The 21,702-nt window shown below is 45.8% G+C and overlaps 4 protein-coding genes across 5 annotated transcripts; 1 reads left to right on the plus strand and 3 right to left on the minus strand.

Moving 5' to 3' along the window:
- Nucleotides 1-154: 154 nt before the first annotated feature.
- LOC112467766 lies at nt 155-9,663 on the plus strand. The gene is made up of 5 exons (XM_025036560.1): nt 155-401; nt 5,007-5,146; nt 5,412-5,561; nt 5,646-5,801; nt 5,911-9,663. Exons 2-5 carry the CDS (start codon nt 5,008-5,010, stop codon nt 5,943-5,945), a joined length of 480 nt encoding a protein of 159 aa, XP_024892328.1. The 5' UTR covers nt 155-401; nt 5,007; the 3' UTR covers nt 5,946-9,663.
- A 90-nt stretch (nt 9,664-9,753) lies between these two features.
- LOC112467768 lies at nt 9,754-10,476 on the minus strand. The gene has a single exon (XM_025036563.1). It carries the CDS (start codon nt 10,447-10,449, stop codon nt 10,270-10,272), a length of 180 nt encoding a protein of 59 aa, XP_024892331.1. The 5' UTR covers nt 10,450-10,476; the 3' UTR covers nt 9,754-10,269.
- A 349-nt stretch (nt 10,477-10,825) lies between these two features.
- Nucleotides 10,826-11,800, minus strand: LOC112467767. The gene is made up of 3 exons (XM_025036562.1): nt 11,708-11,800; nt 11,169-11,394; nt 10,826-11,038 (listed from the first exon to the last, which is right to left on the minus strand). Exons 2-3 carry the CDS (start codon nt 11,356-11,358, stop codon nt 10,839-10,841), a joined length of 390 nt encoding a protein of 129 aa, XP_024892330.1. The 5' UTR covers nt 11,359-11,394; nt 11,708-11,800; the 3' UTR covers nt 10,826-10,838.
- Nucleotides 11,801-16,193: 4,393 nt separating this feature from the next.
- Nucleotides 16,194-18,046, minus strand: LOC112467811 (tRNA:m(4)X modification enzyme TRM13 homolog). Of its 2 annotated transcripts, XM_025036643.1 has the most exons (5): nt 17,808-18,046; nt 17,524-17,720; nt 17,263-17,448; nt 16,905-17,144; nt 16,194-16,825 (listed from the first exon to the last, which is right to left on the minus strand). In XM_025036643.1, the coding sequence occupies exons 1-5, from the start codon at nt 17,972-17,974 to the stop codon at nt 16,380-16,382; spliced, it is 1,236 nt and encodes a 411-aa protein (XP_024892411.1). In that variant the 5' UTR covers nt 17,975-18,046; the 3' UTR covers nt 16,194-16,379. The 2 variants fall into 2 exon arrangements, with proteins under 2 accessions (XP_024892411.1, XP_024892410.1); XM_025036642.1 differs by having other exon boundaries at nt 17,263-17,720.
- Nucleotides 18,047-21,702: the final 3,656 nt, after the last annotated feature.

The following is a 21,702-nucleotide window of genomic DNA, read 5'->3' on the forward strand; positions in this document are numbered from 1 at the left end:
GGTGACGGTGACGAAGAAGGGGAAAGATCGGCGGACGGAGCGGGGAGGATATGCATGGCGCCTGAGGGATGTCGGACTCCGGACTGACTCGGGGAGGGGGATGACTCCGGTCGGCGGCGGCAGCGGCAGTACCAGTGGCGGCAGCAACACGTAGTAGTAGCAGTCAACGGTGTCCAGGCATCGCAACGCTTAGAAGACATACGGGACATCGAGATCTGTTCTTCGTCCGACCCGCTGATCACGGTGCATCACGCAGTTGCGTTACGGAGCGGATCTCCTAGCCGCAGCATCCTCCCCGTTGAACGTGTCCGTGGCTACGTAGGCGGGTAATTACGGAACCAACCGGAAATACGTTTGGAAGTCGATCAAGCTTGATCCTCTACTTGGCATCCCCGTGGCAGGTGAGTCTTTCGTGCGAGAGAAAGAGAAAGAGAAAGAGAATGAGAGAGAGAGAGAGAGAGAGAGGCTGAGAGAGGAGAAGAGGGAGGGAGAGAGAGAATGAGAGAGAACGGAACGCCGCCACCGACGCCGCCGCCGCCGCCCGGCGTTGCTGATCGATTTTCCGCGAACGAGCGGAGCGGAGCGGAGACCCGCCCCTGATTCTCATCGCTCTCCTCCGACGGAGCGGTGGAGATCCGAGAATTTTTTTGCGCTCCATCGCGGGTCCAGCTCCCGCAGCGCGCGCGACCGATCTGAGACGAACCGAGAAGGACCGAGGGATCAGAAACTAAAAACAGCTTTTCCCATTGTACGCGCGTGTCTGCGAGACACAACGACGATCGATGCTCTTTCTGTACCCGCTCGCGCCCCTCTCAATACGCTCTCGCTTTTGCTCCGAATCTTGAGTCGAGCTCTTTATCTTCCTCTATCTGACTCTTTACTGCCTTTTAGGATTCAATGTAGGATTAGACGTCTTACCTGAATTCCCAAAATCTTTTATAGACGTGACCTTTATGTGATTTATCGAATAATTAAAGTATTACGGAGTATTGTGAAGTTAACTGAAACGATTAGTGTCTACACATACAATATATATTTTGGAGACCGCAAGATAAGAACGGATGTAATAAAAATTGATAAGATTTCGAGTCTATGTCGAGGCATCGATAATTCCGAGGGGCGATAACGAGGGCGATAATGTTGTGCTGAGATTTTGCGATGCGGTTGGCAAAATTATATTGCTCAGAAACCCGAGGAAACTCTATCGTTTCCGCTTACTGATTTTTTTCAGCGTAGGTAGAAGAACTTGCGCGTTTATTGGGGACCACCTTCGTGCTTCAGAACGGACGACAAAATCACAGCAATTCCGAGCAGCGCGGGCCGCGACGCGAAATGACGACCAATTCGTTCTCGTTATACTTCGCCTACAGTCGCGCGACCGACGAGTGGGTCTGAGTGGATCTGTAAAACGATGCAAGATTTTTTAGGGCTGCGCCAGACACGCTGCAACCTTTTAACCCTTCATTTTCGAGCTATTTATAAGTTATGTCGCGCGGGCGCAATGGCAGCGGGCATCGAGACCCCAAGAGATAGAGCTTGTTTCTAGGCGACGCGACGTCTAGCTTCTTGCTTTCTAGGATCTTACAGCCGCTCCGCAACACCTCTCGTGCACCAGACCAAATCAACTCCGTCCTACATACCGTATACATATAGAAGGTAAATAAAAAGAAGGCTAGATCACAAAAGTTCTGCGACAGACGGACAAAGAAGTGAGACGAAGTGGCCATGGTAAAATACACACATCGAATTGTTTCTGTACTATTTTTTGACCGGCCTGTAGAGCTTTAGCGGACGAGAAGACAAAAGAAAGGTCGAAGGGTGAGCTATTTTTGAGCAACTCACATAAATTTTCTTTCCCATTCTGCTGCCCCCGATGTTGATTGGGAAATCAACGATCAAAGGACGATAAATTGGTATACGGGCGTCGCGTACGACGTAGCAGGACTTGTATAAAAGCCCGTGAAATCGGAGTTAAAAACTTCCATTCTTCTGCCTGCATGAGTTTGAAAACAATTCAAGTTCTAAGGTACTAAAAGTTTCTAAACTTTCTAAAAGGAGGAGGATCCCAAGGAGCGGTAGTCACAGCAAAGTTTTCCGAAATCCCGAGGAACGTACATCCCGACAATGAGAAATAAAAGTTCTTGCGCCAACAGAATTTTGAATCAGCGAGGAATCTGTTTACGGTTCGCGAAATTCGATTGTTGCCTCCGCGAGAAGAAAGATGCTTTATTGTGTGCAGCTTAGCAATCTTAGCATAATTGACTGTGAAACGACAGCGACGGGAATCACGCGAACGTTTATTTCGCTTATAATTCGAACCGTCAATCTTCTTATCTTTTATATCGCATGCACAACAACGTGCTTTATCTGCGGAGTTTATTATTATTCTTTTCTTTATTGATAAATTTTTGTTGATAAGCTCTAGACGCTCGTTCTTATACGTTCCCCGAACGGTTTCGTATTTTTAACGCCGTGCGCGCGATACTCTATCTGACTCTATCAGCTATACGTGACGCTTCGACCTGACGATTTTTTTTTCTTTTTCTCTGCGCGAGTATGTACACGGTCAGCTAAACACCTATTTATCTGATACATATGGTCGAGCGAAAAAATGGACGGTCTAATATTTACATCGCAGACTTTTTAATTTTTATCGAGCGTTTGCACGATACTTGGGCTTTCTCCGGTTGACCCGTCAAAAATAAAGGTCTTGTTACTTTTTTGTAGGGATGACCACTAGAACTAGCACCCACGCGCGCGAAAAGGAAAGACAAGAGCTCGTGTACTTGTGCTCGCGAGTTGGACACACGGAGAGAGCGTATATCTGGACATCGGGCAACGTCCCCTTGCTCTCGGACATGTTGACCGCGTGTTCCCGCCGGTCTATATTCGACGGCATATTATTTGTTCGCCGATATCTCTTTCTCTCTCGTTCTGCATCTCTTTTTTTCACTTTTTTTCTCTCACTCTCTCTCTCCCCCCTGCCTTTTGCTCATCTACATCACGACGTTGCTGGACCGACAATAGGTTCGACGACGAACTTGAACAAGGCAACTTCCGTTCGCCGTCTCATTCGCGTCCGGCCGCTTCTGATGCGACGATAATTTTGTCAATTCCGTCAATCCAAACGCGCCGCCACGGACGATTTTCCCTACGGATTGTATGAATATAAGCGGAGATTCGCGAGGGGAGGAGAGCCAGCCGGCCGGCCGACCGACCGACCGACCGACCGACGGTGGTCCAGCAAGATTGCTGACGAGTACTGATTGTCTCAATGTCGGCTAATGGCGAGAATGACTGTAAGGATGCGTGCAGCGAAATGCGTCATGTCCAAGTTCTGTGGACTCTCGCACATCCGTTCTTTTAATAGATTATTTCTTTGATTTTTTCTAGCTTCTTCTTCTACATTCTATTCTCGGACTTACATTTTATCCTATATCTGTATATCCCAGGGCCTTTGATCCGACGTTATTTGACACACCATGGCGCGTTTCAGCCCTCTCTTTTTCCCTGATCTCGGAATCCCTGATCTTGGGATCGCGAGTTGGAGCCCTGGGATCTGGGAAGCTTTTGAAGTCCATGGTGTCTACAGTTCGTGAGAGAGCTCCGTCTTTGAATCTTGAATACGCTCCTCAGATTTAGAGCAGAGCAGCTGAGATTATGTCGCTGCTTATTCATGAACTCCGACGTTACACAGAGAATAATCCATCATCGCTCGCCGATGTGGAAATATCGGTCGCTGAATTCTCGCCGCGCGACACTCGTCCAACTATCACTGATGATTAATTAGTGCCCGCGGCCTTGGTGATCGCCCCGATTCATCGTCGTCGAAGGCGCATCATCTCCAATCGCGTGCGAAACGATGACATCAATCTATAAGGATAGACCTTGAGCCAATCGTTTATGAGTTCGTATCGCCGCGCACCCTCCAATAAATCAATCTTCGGCTTCCGCACGCTGGACTGGACAGGGCTAGTGTACAAACAGTCGCTTTTCGCCGGATTTGCCTGGACGTCAAAATAGATTTTAGCCGTAAGCGCTCTGGATTTGTTAACGTTATGAGTAACGCAGCGAGATGAGAGTTGCGATTGTTACATATATTTTGTACGGTTGAAAGCTGAAACAATGAGACATCTAACTGCCTGGACTTTAATGCGTTGCAACGTTTGAGAATTATCGTTATCGAAATCGACGAGGAGTTTCCGGAGCTATCGCGGAAACGCAGACGAGATTGTCAAAACGAGGACGGCGTTTAATCGGCTGCGCACAAAGTATTCAACGTTAAGAATTGAAATGCGAACTGTTCATATAACAGTGGCGTAAGATTTTATTTTTAGCGATCCCGTTCTCGCAACGATGCTACGGCCGGGGTTAATTATCCTTTACGGTACTCGTTAAGGGCCACTTGTCACCATCGCGGGAGATCGAGATAAGCGCGACGGAATCGTAACGAGAACGGAGCGCATCGCCCCGAAAAGTTTAATAACCGCGTTTAACTGGGATTCCGCGAATTCGTCGTCGACGTCGCGGCGCTTCTTTCTTTGTGCCGGCCTGCCTCGGTGCCTCGTGACGTGGATCACACGAGTTATCGGTGATGACGGGCTGCTTTAATGGAGATTGACGGACTGGCTTTAATTAACGTCAGCGTGAAATCCAGCATAAAGGAGTCTTCGCTTCGCCGACTGCCTCGCGAGAACGAATGCATGTAAAAAAAAAATCAAAGCGCGTCACTGTGAGAAGCTTATCCCTTTCCCGGTTCGGTAATTTACCGCCGTTGATTCGCCACGATAATCAATCTATTGATACAGCTCGGAAGGATACCGAGCGGTCATCTCTATTGCGAAATTATCGGATTCACAATCTGTGGACCACATATTGGAAGAAATATTTATCGATCTGAAAGCAATCCGCTTCTATTGTCGCACATATCTGCTTTTTATAAAAGTTAAATATGAAATCTGTAACGAAGAGTGCTTGATGAAGTGCTTTTCTTCTTTTTTTTCCAGGATGAAGCTGTGCTGGAGTTTGGCTCTCGTGGCCGTCGCCCTGTTGATGATTCTTACGACCACGCGAGCGGAAGCTGATCTGTGGGAGGAGGATGACAAGGAGGTGCTTGTACGAACAGTGCGCGGTACTAAGGAACGAAGTGAGTGCTTCTTTCTGTAATTAATCCGTTACCTCCTTTTACGATCGCGACGTTATTTTATCGAGCGGTTGCTAATATAGACCGTCTATATATATAACATACGTATATAAACGGCGTAATTAGAAGTCGTTCCCCATCGACCTTAAAAGTCCCTCTCTGCCTTCCTCTCTTTCTCTTTTTCTCTCTTTCTCTTTCTCTTTCTCTATTCGCTTGATCGACGTTACGTCCAATTGTTTCTATTGACGTTTCGCGTCTGCTGATGCAGCATCCGGCAGCTCCTCGTCGTGCAGATACGTAAAGGGTCAATGGTCGGAATGCGACTCGAATACCAACACGCGGTCACGCACTCTGAGTCTCAAGAAGGGCGACAAATCCTGCGAGCAGACCAAGACTATACAGAAGAAGTGTAAGAAAGGTGAGTTGTTCGTGATTAATACGCATCGTCGCAGGAAGTGAATTCGGGGATGTAACACGTTTTTTTTTTTTAATTTGACCATAGCATGTCGATACGAGAAAGGCACGTGGAGCGGATGCGTGAATCAGATAATGACGAGAATCGATAATTTGAAAGCAAACAGCGATACATCCTGCGAGAAGACGCGACGACTCACTAAGAGGTGTAAACCGGAGACCAACACTAAGAAATCCGCCAAAGGTAATTTTTCTCGTTCGGTCGATTGATTTGCCGGACTGTGGCAGCCTGCGGAGGGTGAGGGAAATTTAAGCAAGCGCGCGAACCTTTGTTTATTTCTTTTTGTTTTCAGGTGAACGATCGAACAAGAAATCGGGCAAGCAGTAATTATCCGCCGATCTCCAATCATTTCTTCTAATCGGGCAACGAAAGCGCACTCTCATCTCTACGACCCCCTAACTTCTTTCAATCCCTTTTCCTATCGCCAATTAATTGTGAGGCAGAGCACAAATTTGAATCGATCGTCGATCGAAGCATTTTTCACATATACTGCCTAGGAATTATTTGCATTTCGGTTGCAGACGCGTGCTGCGCGTAACTGTAAACCGTTTTTCAAGGTGCGCTGCCGTCGATTAATTACTGTTAATAATTATGGGATGGTGCTTACGTTTCGGTGATCACATCTGTTTTCGGCAGTGACTCGGTTATTAACCCTTCTAAGATTTCATTGTGCCGTTATCACGGTGTAGTTTATATCGAGCATACGTTACGCATTGAATTATTATAATATTATTATTATTTGGCTTAAATGTTTCGATTTCGATTTCTAAATAAACATAGTAGATTGGTTACACTTAATAATAGATCTGAGTTTGTATGGAAAATATCGCGTTCATAAACATATGCCTGTCGAAGAGACTCTTCTATCTAACCCATTGACATAATTTGCAACGAGTTCCCCTGTAGAGGAGTTATTGATCGCATAAACGTATTCTAAAAATGGACGTTGACGAGATCTTGGAGGGTTAAGCCGCGCAATCAACCGGAGAATCGATTGGGAACTGATACGTAACATGTTCGAGATGACGAAAGCTAAACACGGCCGATCGTCCAGACACGTAGTGATGCAGTTTGTGTATTGAATTTTCGCGAATTTATGACACCCACGTCTCTCGACGCGAAATTTTTTTCACGACCTTCGACATCAGATATTTAAAAATCTGCAAGAATTCAGAAATTAGCTTTCTCAGCGTGTTCTTGCAAAATCTGCACCACTGGTTGTTCGATTAACGAGCGTAGCACACATCGTAAAAAGCCCCCCCGACTAGAAGCAGCCGCCATTTCGGAGGTTCGCAGAGGATAAGATTATCCGCCAAAGTTGTTCTCTCGTCTTCCCGCACAGCGATATTATATTATTATTAATATTATTAATATTATTGTTTATCACAAAAAGCAGCAGCCCCCATTTGACTTAGCTGCTGATCCACTTAAAAATCATGTACAATATTTGTCATACTAAACAGCTTTCATTCGATTGTCACATAAATATACAATGTTCGGTGTTCAAAGTAACTGTGTCCTGTATCATGTAACATGCGCGAGATATTCCGACAATTATTACGCCGTCGCGAAGGTTCGTCAGTTTAAACAAGGATGCTCGTGCAGGAAGTTAAGTGGCATCCGCCCCATGTGGGATCTTCAAAACGGTCACGGCAAATCAAAAATTGCGAAATCAAAATGAACGATCAAAAGAATCAAAGCATCAAAGTAACGTTTGTCGAGAGAATCAAAGTAAAATGCGGAAATATACTATATCCATATATTCAACAGACGCAGAATGTTCGCGCGAGCCTAATGAATTTTTCCGGAATCCTCCGCGCCCCGCGCAGGACGTTGTCACTTCCGATGTTAATATTCGCAGTTAACGTTATAATAATAATGTATCAAGTGATAACTGGCAAATATGGAAACTCGCCAATGAGCATGAAAATCAAACTGAAATAACTCGTCGTCTCATCAAGCATGCACGCTCGCGCGTGCAAGAAAGAGAGAAAAAGAGAGATAGATCACTGGATATCTTTTCGACGCCACAAAAATCAAATCCCTCCTTCCCTGCATACAAGATTGTAATTCGTTTCTAAGTCTAGATATATAGCCGGAGGGCTCGTCGGTGTGAGAGGAAGTTAAGCTGTTTGCGCGTTTGATATTGCACGCTGGTGCGATCCGCGACGTGCGGACGTATCTCGCAAGAATGCATAGGGATAGGTGAGACCCGGGGATAGAGTATTTTTCACGTACAATAATATTTTGAAGGTGTCTCTTCCTCATCTCCATCTAGATCTCCTCCGATACGCGACGGAGGCTCGGTTCTTTAGCTCCGAAAGTCAGAGGGTCGCGGGACGTTAAAGGGAACGTCGCGCGATTGTCGGCGAGTTCGTCCACGCGTCGGATCCCGAGGACCTCCAGGAGTTCATCTAAGACCCTGTGGACGCCGTACGCGCGGAATCGCGCGCGCGTCATCATCAAGCGCCTAGTTCTAGCTCCCGTATTACAGCATATCATCATTACGCGTGAAGCGAATCTTATCGATAAACTAGGATAGCGTTATCTCCGTTTTATGGGCTCTTCGCTAATTACTGTCTCCATTGATCCTCCAACTCCGGTGAACTCAGCTCCATCGGACCACTCGTCGTTCCCCTCCCCACGAATTGCCAAGGTCGAAGCTATGTTCCGCACCGAGAATCAGTTCGTACCAGGTGGGACACGCCACGGAAGTGGACTCGTTACGTGCCGGTTGAAAGCATTAAATGTGTCTCCTATGAACGTTGCATCTATTTTACAATGCTAATTACAAGCACGATCCGCACGGAGGTCACTCGCGCAATTCCTCTCGAAGGGGATCCTTCGAGTGTCCGAGACCATCCCAGAAACGCGCGATCGCTATATTTTTTACGAAATGCGCGAGCTTGCACACATGCCTCGTAGTTTTTCGTTAAAAATCCTGCGTTTTTAACGATCGTACAGGATTGCGCAATTCTGATGCATTCAAATGAGTCATCCGGCACGCAGTTATCTCGGCAATGTAGGATAGATGTAACGAGTTCCGTGCTTGACTTCTCTGTGTGGAGCTCGCAGGAAGCTTCCCATGTTTTAATCGCATTGTAACATAGCATGATAGAAAGATACATCAGTAAACCTAGAGACTAATTTTTCAGATCCTTCGATAAAATTACACAGGACGTTCCAAGAGGTGAGTGCGTACGTCGATAGCAAATGTCCATGTTCCCTCGGAGAAATTTCGAAGCGGATGTCTGGCCTGACTGTCCAAGTTTTTAACAAGTCGCAAATTAAATCCCGCACATCGATACTCCGCGCTCCGAATTCTGAGACTGTCGGGGAAAGGTCACGGTACAATTTTAATTTCAGCCTTTATTTAGTTCCACTCTGAAAAATCCCTCTCGATATATTTCTTCCAGGACAGTCTTTTGCTATCTGCGCGTGCACTGATGCGTCCTTCGGAGCAAATCATATAGATATTCTAGATATTATAATAAGAGAATCGTTCAAAACTTTGTTCGTTAGAATTAAACTAATTAGAGGCATACGAATTCGCCGTTCTATTACGGATCGTTGAGTTTCACAATCGTCGATCTTGTTGATGGTTTAATCTCGTTAGTGCAACTATAGAAATTGCAATAGGCTGCTCTGACCTATTTTCATTGGTAACAACAGGTCGCTAAAAAAATTTTCTACGCATTTCGTTAAGGTTAAACAAATTCGATTGTACACTTTCCAAAGACGCCAATTTGTTGTACGGATCGATTAACTGCTTCGCAACGATTTAGATAAACGATTGTTAAAAGTATTTGTATAAATCGCTGATCGCGCGGTTGCTTTATTACGGACAGTTTCGTCATTCAGATCGTATAGCTTAGGATAGCTCCTAAATTTTCGATGTATCGTAGCTCGATGAAATCGGTGATTTTCTTTACGAACTACTATAAAAATTGTATAATGCATCTACTTACTTATTGAAGTAATTGTGTAACCACTACACATGTAACAAAAATCCAATGTTGTCAATAAAAGTAAAATATTATATATATACACAAGAGCGATGTGATCAATTCGAATTGCCGGGAGTCGACCGGGATTCGCATAACCAATTTCGTAAAATGATTTGGAGATAGAGATTTTTATGACATATATTTTTATTTTTTATTCGTAAAATTTATGTCGATATACAAAAATTACAAAAGTGCTCGATTATCGATATCATATTAAAAAATTGTTTCGAACAAAAGTATATTTAAAAATATAAAAAATGGACGGACGTATAATTAGTCATTCTTTTTCAACAATGTCTTGCTATAAATTCCATTTCATAAAAGTTCTTTAAGAATTGCACTAATTTCCGAAAAGGGAAACACACATGTCTATGTTAATATAAAAAAAAATATATTAGTACGAATATATAATAAATGGACGGAATGTCAGATCATTCAACCTTACACGACCAACATTGTATCTATGCAATATTGTGTCAATATACGAGATGTCCCAAAAAGGCCAAAAAAAGCAATATAAATAGTTTGGAAGTTGTTTACGTTCGATTTACGTCAGCAAAAGTAGTGTATATAATCGGGAGTTTTACATTTTTTAAATGAAAACAAATGTACGGATACATTTTCGGGACAGTGCTGATCTGTTCTCACGCCATGGAGACAGATAGTTTTCTCGAGTACGCTTTGCCCTCCCATTCTTGATCGGACGGCAACGGCTCGTGTCGTAAGTGGCAAAGACGTGTGCCATATTTCAGCAGCACGATTATAACGCAAACTACGAAGAGAGTCAGGCAGGCCGTGGCAGGCCAGAAAACGTGCAGGCCCATAGTAAAAAATTTTTTTAGGAATACTGCTGCTTGAGATTATCGCCTACTTGCAATTGGTATCGCGTGCAGTTATCGAAACAACTTGCGGAACAAGTCGTTATGGTGTCTAAATCAAATTTTTTTGATTGTATAAATTATCTTGTAAAAAAAAAATAAAAATTATTCTTAATATACGTAAGAGCAGGGCAGTGTGCCTACAAAAACGATGTTGGTGGTGAGAGTTTCAGCGTTACGGTAGCCAAGTTAGAGGCTTTACAATGCAATTAGCTGAGTGCAAAGGGCTAATTAGACTCTATTGGGCTCAATTAAACTCTCGACTTTGAACGTATCCTTAAGCGTGGGCGTTACTACTGTTGTTCAACGCTGCTCGCTAGTTGGTGCTGTCAGCTTTAGATCTCACTCTCGCGCTTTTGCATCTCCATGTACTCCTGCGGCTGCGGCGTGGCACCCTGAGACTCCGGATCGTGATACTGAACAATCTCGTGCCTCACTTGAGGATACTTGATGCGACCGGGCTCTAACTCGCTGAGGTCAAGCGGCGGCGTTTTGTGCGGCAACACGGTCCATAGAGGCTGGATCCACCTATTGCCTAAATCCCAATAGGACAATACTCTATTAAAAAATAAAAAGAGAAACTGTATCAGTCGCGCGCGCCCGCAGGAAGAAGCTACGTTAATGAGTCTCCGCGGGTGCAGACGGGTGGGAGATATCCGACTCACCGGTGTGGCGATTCTGCCAGTATTCACGGTGCCGCGAGCACCAGCAGAACACGATGTTCAGAATAAACAGAACTCCGCCTAGGACAGAGCAGAAAGCGATTGTGACATAGAATGGCGTAAAGTCGCCGTATTCGTGCCCCTTGAAGTACGGATTCTTCAGGTACTCCTCGCGCTCGTCTAGAATGGACATGTCACAACGTTAACGGTCTCGTCACTCGCTCGCTCTCTGAAAGAAAAAAAAAGAGAGACGGAGGGATCCTGTTAGCGCGGTAAGAATGTCGCAAGCTACCAGGCGTGGCTTGGCGTGGCGTGGCATGGCGTGCCACGCAGGATGTGTGTGTGTACACACGGTTTACGCCGCGTACGCCGATCGATGAATCGCGGCTATCGTTATCGCTATCTTTACTACGGCACGTATACAAATACGCGCGGGCAGATAAAAATGGGTATCGATATAGGTCACGAAAAGCAGGTGCGCATACGTACGCGCGAATTCAACGGTAATCACGCGCGTCCTGTGCATGGTACACTATACATACCTCGATGGCGTTTCCTTTTTTCTCTCTTCTCTCCTTTCTTCGCGTCGTCGACGTCAGTTTCCCTCGACGATATAGCGGTATCGCGGAAGCTGGGCGACAAGAAAAGAAACAGGTTGTCAGACCGAGCCCGCATCGAACGTACTCCGGAATCGGAATGTTTGAACGGCGTTAGATCACTCGTGTTGGGCGGGGCATCCCGTTGAGTGGGGGGAGAATTATTTCTGACTTGCGTACTGCTTCGTCTCGCCGTCGCGTAAAGTCGCTGAACTCAAGGCCGATAAGTTCGAAGTTGACTATACCGAAGCGGCAAATCGAATAGCAGGAATCGACGGACAGTAATAGCTGAAAAGACCACAAAAAAAAAAAAAAAAAGAAAATTAAATACAGAAATTTGAAATTTGATTTAGCGTCCATTTGCGTATCGTTAATGAAATTCTTTATCCGTGTACCGAAAACGATGTCCAATCAACTTTGTTCTGAATTCCGAAGCCGTGCGACACGACGCGAGATGCGGAGTCAAATTGTCGGTAAAAGCGAGATCGATCGTCCGAAAGAATGTAATCGAAAGTCAATATTATCGAATGCGACGTATGTACTACTACCTCGGTATCCATATAAATTTCGCGAAACATGTATTAAATTCGATATATCAGTTTTTCGTAATCTAAACCGCCGCGCCGGGATCCGGCGATTCATTCGTAAAGCGCGGTCGTGCGCGCCGCGGTAAACACAAGTAGTGGGGGTAGAGGAGCCGGTATGCGACGTCACGCATACCGTGCGGACCGTGCCTAGACACCTGTAGCCCCCAGTTCGTCCCTACCAATCGCGTTGACGAGAAAACGTTAGCCGCGGCGCGGCGCCCGCGATCCGCTCCATTATTCACAATCGCGGTACGGGCCGACGTGGGTCGACGGCGTCGAGCGGATCGTACAGCTTCGTTCGCAGCTTCTTCGTCGTAATTTTTCCGTTGCCGTGTAACCAGCAATAAGTACGCGCCGCGTCGCGAGATTAATGCCGGGAGTGTCGCGATGAGGGTCGAAAATATTTCGCGATCATAAGCGATGATATCGGTCGATTTTCGTGAACGTCGCGAGTGAGTGACGCGACGCCACGGTTGTTTTTGGCGAGTGAAGTTGGCCGTGCGATTTACGAAATTCTCTTCACCATGTCGTCGTCTACCTGCGGGACGGGACATCGCGGCACGGGCCGACGCGCGACGCGACGGGCGTCGGAGCAGATTGTATAGTTTCGTTCGTAGCTTCTCCCCGCCGTAATTTTTCCGTTGCCGTGTAACCAAGTACGCGGCGCGTCGCGAGATTAATGCCGGGAGTGTCGTGCAAAGTGTCGAAAATATCGCGCGATCATAAGCGACGCGATCTTATCGTCGATTTTCGTGAATGTCGTGAGTGAGTGCGCCAACCGGCCAACGGGCCAACGGACCAACGCTGCAACGGAGAAGGACCTGGCGAATAGTGGAGAGGAGGAGGAGGCCTGGGGAGGCATCGGGCGACGGCGGAGCGACCGTGGGGTGAGTAGTTGTTAATTTTCTTATATATTAACGGCTCGACTATACAATAGCCGCAACAGTATGCAGTAAGACGTAAGCAGTAAGCTGTTGACTAAAGCGTCGTCTACAATGGCAGCAGGAGTATACAGTAAGACGTAAGCAGTAAGTTATTGACTAATGGGATTTTTGCAATTCAAGAATAATCGACTATGGTTGGTCAATAGCTTACTGCTTACGTCTTACTGTATACTCCTACTGCCATTGTAGACGACGCTTAAGGCCGTGGCACATAGAAAAACTTAAGCAGTAAAACTCAAGCAGTAAGCAAATCAGCCAATCACAGTCAAGAACTTAAGGCACGGCCCTAAGCGGTAGCGAATCCATACCGTTGATTTCTTACTGCTTAAGTTTTACTGCTTAAGTTTTTCTATGTGCCAAGCCTTTAAAGCGTCGTCTACAATGGCAGCAAGAGTATGCAGTAAGACGTAAGCAGTAAGCTATTGACCAACTACAATCAATTATTCTTGAATTGTAAAAATCCCATTAGTCAATAACTTACTGCTTACGTCTTACTGTATACTCCTGCTGCCATTGTAGACGACGCTTAATGGGATTTTTACAATTCAAGAATAATCAACTGTGGTTGGTCAATAGCTTACTGCTCACGTCTTACGGCATACTCCTGCTGCCATTGTAGACGACGCTTTATATTTTCTGTCCTGTCAATTCTGTGGTGGATTTCGCCACTTTCGAGGTTTAACTGGACGGTGTTGTAATATAAAAATATTTCTTTTGTTACAGATATACGCAGATTTACAACTCCGCTGTTGCGCATCGGCCGGTGAGCTCTTCCTTCTTTTTTTTTTTTTTTTTTTTTTCTAAATTTTAGCGCGCATTGAGAGAGATTCGCTGAATTTATGAGACTTTGGCTTTAGGAATGAGAAACTCGGCGAGGAATTAGCTTACTCGAGCAATTCTTTAGACTACGAGCGAATTTTGTGAACGGGGGAAGATACATTTCCATGGAAATGCAGTAATTAGCCGCTCTTACGACTGCGAATTTATGTATAGGTAGCCATCTATTGAGAGATAGTCATTTGCCGATTTCGCGGCAAGATCTATAGTCGAACTGATTGTTGCGTCGCGTCGTTGACCGCGACCGCGACCTCGCATCGTGTCGGAATTTTATTCGGGATGCAGCTCGTCGACGATGAGCGGGCTAGCGCAATATTGGCCTCCCCCGTAATCAGGTTCGTAAGAGCGAGGTTTACGGCTGGCGAGCTTATGCAAAAACCCAATCATATCCGCGTATAACACGGCGGGAGAAGCATAGCGTCACGTAGCGAGCGCTCGGGTGTCGCATAAAATTCCGGATCGACGACAGAGATTTTCGTCCGATCGAATGACTGAGTCGCGGATTTATATGTTGCAATTTAATGGTGACAACGAAGCAAGCATCGATCGCTCGCTCTTTATTGCTTTATTTTAATCATGCAGGTGTTTTTGAGACGCGACGAGCGCGTGATTCATCTACACGCGTCGTTGTGCGATTATAAAATTGTTCTCAACAATTTCAAGCAGGGACCCGGACCGGACGAAAATATCGGTTCGATTCCGGTTTCGGTACATTGGTTTCGGTTTCTGTTTCGGTTTTCTAGCTAACAAAAGTCGGGGAGGGGACGGAAGAGTTAAGGAGCGGGCACGCATTCACGCATTGTCTTCACGAGGGCGAGGGTGAGAGAAAGTGTGTCGAAAAACAATGGCCTGCAGCATCCGCCCCCGCTCGGTATTGCGCAAATTAGTTTTTTCAGTTCCTGTTTATTAAAATTTTTTTATTTGAAATTTGTATTAAATTAAATTATTTACATATTATCAGTTTTTTATTTAATGATTTACTTTTAATACGTAATTATGATAATAATTGTATCAATGATTATGTGCAAAGCATTAATGGACTTTAATTTAAAATTATAGATCTATTTTTCACATATATTTTGCATTTTGACAATTAGTAGTCCTGAGTAATGAGAAGGGGAGGGAAGTGGCTAACCATTTTTATTTACATAAATTACAAAAATATTTTCTACCTTTTAACCTTATTTTCAAAAATCGGAAATTTTATTAAGAGTTCCATTTGCACCCACAATAGTTCTACAGTTTTTATAGATTTCAGAAATAGTTCCGTCGATTTAGATAAAAATATAACGATTGAAAAAAATGAGGTGCTAACTTTCCGTGACACTTCAAGTTTCGAAAATATTTATTTTTAAAAATATTAATATAAATATTAATAAATATTTTTAATAATTATAAATAATTTATAAATATATTTATTAATAAATATTTATTTTTAAAAATATTTATTTTTTAAAATTTTTGAGTTTGTCACACTAAACAGGAATTTAATATTTTTTATGGGGGGGCTGAGTCAACGTTTAAAAAGATATTGAATTGATCTTTACGGCAGAATTAGGAGCTATTTATGAGCTTTTGAAGTAATATAGTTTAGATTTTTGAGCTCATTTTCTTAACCCCGAAACAACCCTTTAATTGATTCAACTTAAGAGAAAAATGTTGAGAAAAATTTAAATATATCGTATCGCGGAAATAATTCGTATAGCGTATAAACTCTAAGAATAAACTCTTAAAATACGCGCATTTTGATTATTCAGCTATAACCCCTTTGCAAGAAAACCACCCCATCTTCCCGGCTTAAGAGAGAACTGTACTTAAAATGAATAAAATTAATTATTTTGCGACTAAATATCGTTTACTAATTCATAAGCTCGCAAAATACATGCATTTCGATTATTGAGCTACAACTTCTTTGCAAGACAACCACCCCATCTTTTCGGCTTAAGAGAGAACTGTACTTAAAATACACTACTACAAGTAGTGATTGATTCTGCTGATAAGAAAGAGTACCTCTTGAGACTGTTAGGGATCAGGGGTAGTTTTCCATCAAACGGCTAGGGTACATAATCTGAAACTTTATATTTTCGTGGTACAAATTATCAGGTTTGATTCTGCCGATTTGGTTCTGCTAGCTTAGAAGAGGTGACGAATTTGAAATATGAATTTATGTAGAAACATATTTATTGGCAACAAGAATGATTCTGGAGTCAACTGGAGCGTAGATTAACGATAAATAGAATGTATTTCTAGTCACAATGAACGTTCTCGCGTAGCTACGATGCACATGTTTTCTAATGAGACGTCAAGGGAGGTGTAGTAAAGCAGCTCGGCCTGAAATCCCACGCTCTCCAGAAAGACCAGACGACCCCAATTCAGCAACGTTTTAGCTTTACGCCCGATACTCTCGCGTTCGTCCGACCTCGAGGACTGGCTAGCGATCTCCTGTGCCGGGAGATGACGTGGCGAGTTAACGTCGCTCTTTAAAGCCGCAGGTCGAGAGCCGCAGGTCGCCCAACTGACTATGCTGCACAGAACGGGAAACTCGTCCGCAATAAAGTCGCATTGTCGCAGGTACTCCCGGCCCACATATGAAGAGTACTCGCATTTGTGATGGCAGCAAAACGCGACAATCAGGCCGCGTACGTCGACCTTAGGTTCGTCGTTCATCGACTTCACCAAACAACGTATCGTCAAGTCTAAAAAGCGTATCATTATAAGTGTCGATATATGACAAAACAAAAATGGAGCTTTAGCTCAGGAGTGAAATCAGTGTACCAGTGGCCGTGCCACAGAGATGCTTCGCTATGCCGACCTTGTACTTGATCGGCTGGATCTCCGCGATTTGGTTCAACTGCAGATCGGCGATATCGACGCGTACTCTTTTTATCACGAGGCGACTCTCCTCCCTTCTAAGCTTATTGTCGCTTTTGTGTCGGTGACTGGAACGATCGACTAGTAAGATGCAAGAGTTTGACTTGTTCTTTATAATCTGCCCCAACCAGTATGTTAACTGAGCTGTTTAAAGTACGATTTTATTTAGTTTTTTTATTGCAGCGCAACTTATAACAAATTGTTCGAGAGACAGAAACGAAATTCATCCGAATCAAAGAATGCTGTCATAACTGAATTGTACCTTTTCCAGCCCCGAATTCGACGAAGCAAGTGTCGTCTCGCACGAGACCGGCTTGCTCCAGATGTCCCAGCAGAGATGCATTTTGGAGCAAGTGCTTTCTGACGTTCCTGCCGCAGGTCTCGTCGCTCAATTTGTCTTCGAGCACGTCGTGCCTCAGAATCGTTCGAGAAAACTCTGGCAGCTTTTCTGAAAGGGACATGTCAGAGAGAGAGAGAGACAGAGATACACGAAAGCGGAAGGGATTTTTAAATTCAATTGTACCATAGGCGGCATGAATCTTTCTTATCACCGTCCCCACGACGGACTCGTCGAGTTGCGACAGGGGCACGCGCGGCGGCGCGGCAATAGTCTCCGCGTCCAAATTCGCTCCCTCGACCACGAAGGCGGGCCGCGCGTCCAGCCTCCGCTTGGCGTTGCACACGCCCAGGTGCCTCGTCAGCTTTGAACGATAACACGTGCTGGAAGGCAAAAAATGCATCGATACCACGCTAGGCTAACTTCCGCTTAGAATGTACAACACGATCGCAGTTTTAATGAATACTTGCTGGGTGGGATCCAACGGACACGGCACTCTCTCGTCCCCGGCGTCGGGGCCGGGGCCGGCGACGTCCCGCTGATGCTCGCCGCAGTACCGCCGGCCCTCCCGCACCGTCATGCGGCAGAACCGCTTCTTGCGCTCGACAAAGTACATGCAGTGATTGCCGTCTGCCATGTCCCTCACTTACGAAAATATTCTCGGACACTTTGCGCTCGGAGGAGATCGTCGCAGGTTAGGATTACCAGTCTGTCGCGGAGTGACGTATAAATTCGATATTTCTACCTGTCCGCCGCTAGATGAGCGCCACTATTCACTTTTCTGCCCAAGCAAATCGGGATTAGCTCTACTGGCGTTCCTAACGAGGACGCTGCAGACGCGATTATTTATGTATATGTATCCGCACGGATCTCAAAATCGCGGATCCCGATATTCCCGATCGCGAGCCCTCGAGGCTCGAGCCGTCGCAGTTGTCGCACGCGCGATGAGAGCGCAAAAAGGATGAAACAAATAGCTGGGTAGCGATTGTCGCAATCGTGAGACGTCTCAGTGCTCCCCCTTGAGACGCCGTTTGTCCTTGAACGCAATCGAGAACTCAAAACCGATCCTCTCGAGCGCGCTTCGAGTCGAGGCTACGAATCTGGCCACACGGTCAAGTCTTAACTCTTCTCCTCGAGGGTCGGCGGTTTCCCGGATTTTTCTTTTCTACGGATTTTCCCCGAATACTTCGAACAATATTTTCGGATTGCCTTGGTATATTTATCGTTCGCCGCCGAGGGACCCGCGAGCGAGCGCACGCGGGTAATTCGCTAATGTAGAGCTTATACCCCGATACCAAGCCCGTCTCAAAGTTCACCTTTTGCCTCCCCTCTCATCTTTCTGCCGCCCGCCCCGCCCGACCCCCCTCGCTCGTCCTCCGTAATTCCCTTTTCTCGTAGCTCGTTCTCTCTATCCCGCCGCAACTTTTCCCCGGTCCCATTCGGCCTCTCTGGGTTCCGTCTCGCGCTCGCGGCGTTATCTATCCTCTTGAAGCGAGCTATTACCCGATTGTTTCTTAAATAAAATATCATCGGAGTCCCGTCGCCAACCACTCACAATAATAATTGCCTCGCCAGTGTGTCAACCGATCCACCCTCGCGCGCAACCCCTCGTCTGTCTCCCCGGATTCTTCATTCTCCTCCCCTCTTTCCCTTTTCCTTTTATTTTTCCACCCCGCCCGCGCCGTCCGTCACGCGGATATACGCCATATACGCCGCGAGAAACAAATTCGACGGGGCGTCCGGGCCCGTGAAATTTGCGTAATGTCATTGTATAATGACGTGGCACGTCGCGTCGCGTCGCACGTCCGTTTACGCGTTTAACCGACGGGAACGCGTCAGCGTCGGTGTTTAAATCTATTCTCTATTCTTTAAACCTTTAAACCTGTTGCTCGCGAATAGCTGATTATCGATGATTTCGCGATGCAGGTGTCTCGAAAGCCTAGGAGTTGGATCGTGCCGGTAACGGTGAAACTCTATTCGCGTTCCCCGATTATCGTCAGGATGGCAGAATCCGCGTTTTGAAAACTCTCCATCGGATTAGTTAGACGCCATCCGAAATACTCGGACGGCGGCGGGCCGCACTCCGCTTCGAAACACGTATGCCCGTATTTACACGGCCGCGAGCGCTAACGATCCCTTTTTGTCTCCCCGGCAACGTCCCGCCGGCGGAGCGTATAGCGCGGTGTTAACAAGCAGAAGGGATTAAGGAGTAGATGAACAAGTGGTCGTCATCAACCGAGCTCCGACTGCTCCGAGCTCCGAGCTCCGAAGCCGAGACGCCCACAACGAGGAGCGGATTTTATTTGTCGCGAAGGAGCTGATCGTCTCGTTCGCGTCTCGCGATTCTGCATTCGCCGATCTTCATTTCGCGCGAGATTATCCTGTTTAAATTCGTATGGTCAAATTATACTCAATTTGAGTCATTTTTAACCATTCCCGTAGGTCGCCACTGCTCCTACACAACATATATGTCGTTAATTTAACTAAACCAATGGATTTAAAATAATTACTACTATTTTGTGTTCAAATAATAAATTTCAATACGTGTAATTAAAAATAACAATGTTATCTAACTCAAGGTATTGGTTTAAATTTCACCCTTTATTAATATTTAACGGACGTACATGTGTCCGACCATATTGCGTTTGTGTCGTTCGATAAATAGGTGGCTAAGCAACTCCAACGGAAACCCGTGTTAATTAACGTTGAGTTTCAGGACTGATTTACGTGGCGTCTAATTAGCGGGCCTGCCGGCGACGTAGTAGGCATTTTGATTGGCCGCGCCGCGAATAGAACGCGGCCCGATTGGCCTTGCCGGCGTGTCGTATCGATTGTTTTCGTTTCTTCTCTTCCTCCTCCTCTCCCTTCTCCCCGTTCCTCTCGTTTCTCTTTTTGTTTCTTCTTAAAAACAAAGGAATAGATGCGCCAAAGCGCGCTCCCGAAACGAGAAATGCTTCCAGACTGCGATGCAACGAACGATCATGAATAACGGGAAGGCAAAAACCGTATAACATCGCGAATCTTATTTCTAACAATCAGTATATAGTTTAGGAATTGAAAAGAAATAAATGAAAAGCGTTTCGACATTATTCGCTTTTCTCAGCGTTCAAAGATCCCGATTTTTCTCGTTAATTCGAATATTGTTACCATTTTTCTTTCGCAACCGACTAGCGTGACTGCAAGACGGTTCGTCACGCGAAAGTGAAAGAGTGTGGGAAATCTCTCTTCTCTCGCTAATTAAACCGCTCGCGTCGCGTCCTAATCTTTTATTTGCCGACTGTCTCGCGAACGTATCAATTAAATCCGAGGTCAAACGGGCGCGGTTACCGGCGTGCATCTCGCGCGCGCTTGTACACGCGTACTGTTAATTATGAGTATGTGTCACTGACGTAATCAGTTAACGTTCTTTCGGAGAATACCTTCTTTTTTCTTTTTTTCGGCGGATCGAGAACGCGCGCGATTAACGCGAGAACGCTAACGAGACCTTTTGACGCGTCCGTCGCGTCGCGAAAATTCGATAGACGCTAATTACGATTCCCCGAGACACAATACTTTAGATAATACGACTGACAGTCGCGATCTTGAATACGATCGCGAATATGGCGCGGCGGCGCGATGCATTTTGAAACGTCAAGCGTGTGCAGTTTCTTGAAGTTTTGCGGCAATTAACAGTCGACGGCGAATAACAAACTGAATTTAATTAATTGCATAACTGCGAGCGGAGGCGGTCCCCTCCCCTCTCCTCCCCGCCCCGCGCCGTCTCCCCGGTTTCCGCCGGTACCTCCGCCCAACCCCCACACTTCTAATCGAAGCGGGGTACATATTGTTGCACCCGTTGCGCTCTGCCCCTCATCAGCCCCACCGGCAATTAATTATAGCATTCCAGGTTAGCCCGGGAATTAATTACGTCCAGAAGTTGGACGCTGGCGAGGGGATCGTTAGAAATCGTCCTTCGTTAGAGTTAGGCGGGCACGGGTCCAGGTAATTATTGATGGCCTCCTATCAGGTCGCTCGTTGTCCCGATAACGCGCGAATCGAATTTAAAGGGAATCTTGGGGAAGGGGAGGGATACCGATACTTTTCAGACTATTTTTAGAGAAACTGACAAATGTTGATTACGCGAGCGCGCTGCTCTGGGATGTCCTTTCGCAACTCTCGTCGACGAGATATTAGAGCTTTGTTCGTTCGAGACAATTTTCCTACCTTGTTAAATATCTATCTGACTGGAGAATGTCGAGTCGTTCGCTTGCTCGCTCGTTTGCGCGCGCGCGAGCACGACCGCGCTCGTCGCCGTGAAGTTGGCTGAAAACCGGCCTCGCGCCGAAACGAAACATTCGAATCATTCGAATTAATTCAGCCACTTGG

Source organism: Temnothorax curvispinosus, unplaced genomic scaffold, assembly GCF_003070985.1.
Source record: "Temnothorax curvispinosus isolate PA1 unplaced genomic scaffold, ASM307098v1 QBEX01017816.1, whole genome shotgun sequence".
NCBI lineage: Eukaryota > Metazoa > Arthropoda > Insecta > Hymenoptera > Formicidae > Temnothorax > Temnothorax curvispinosus.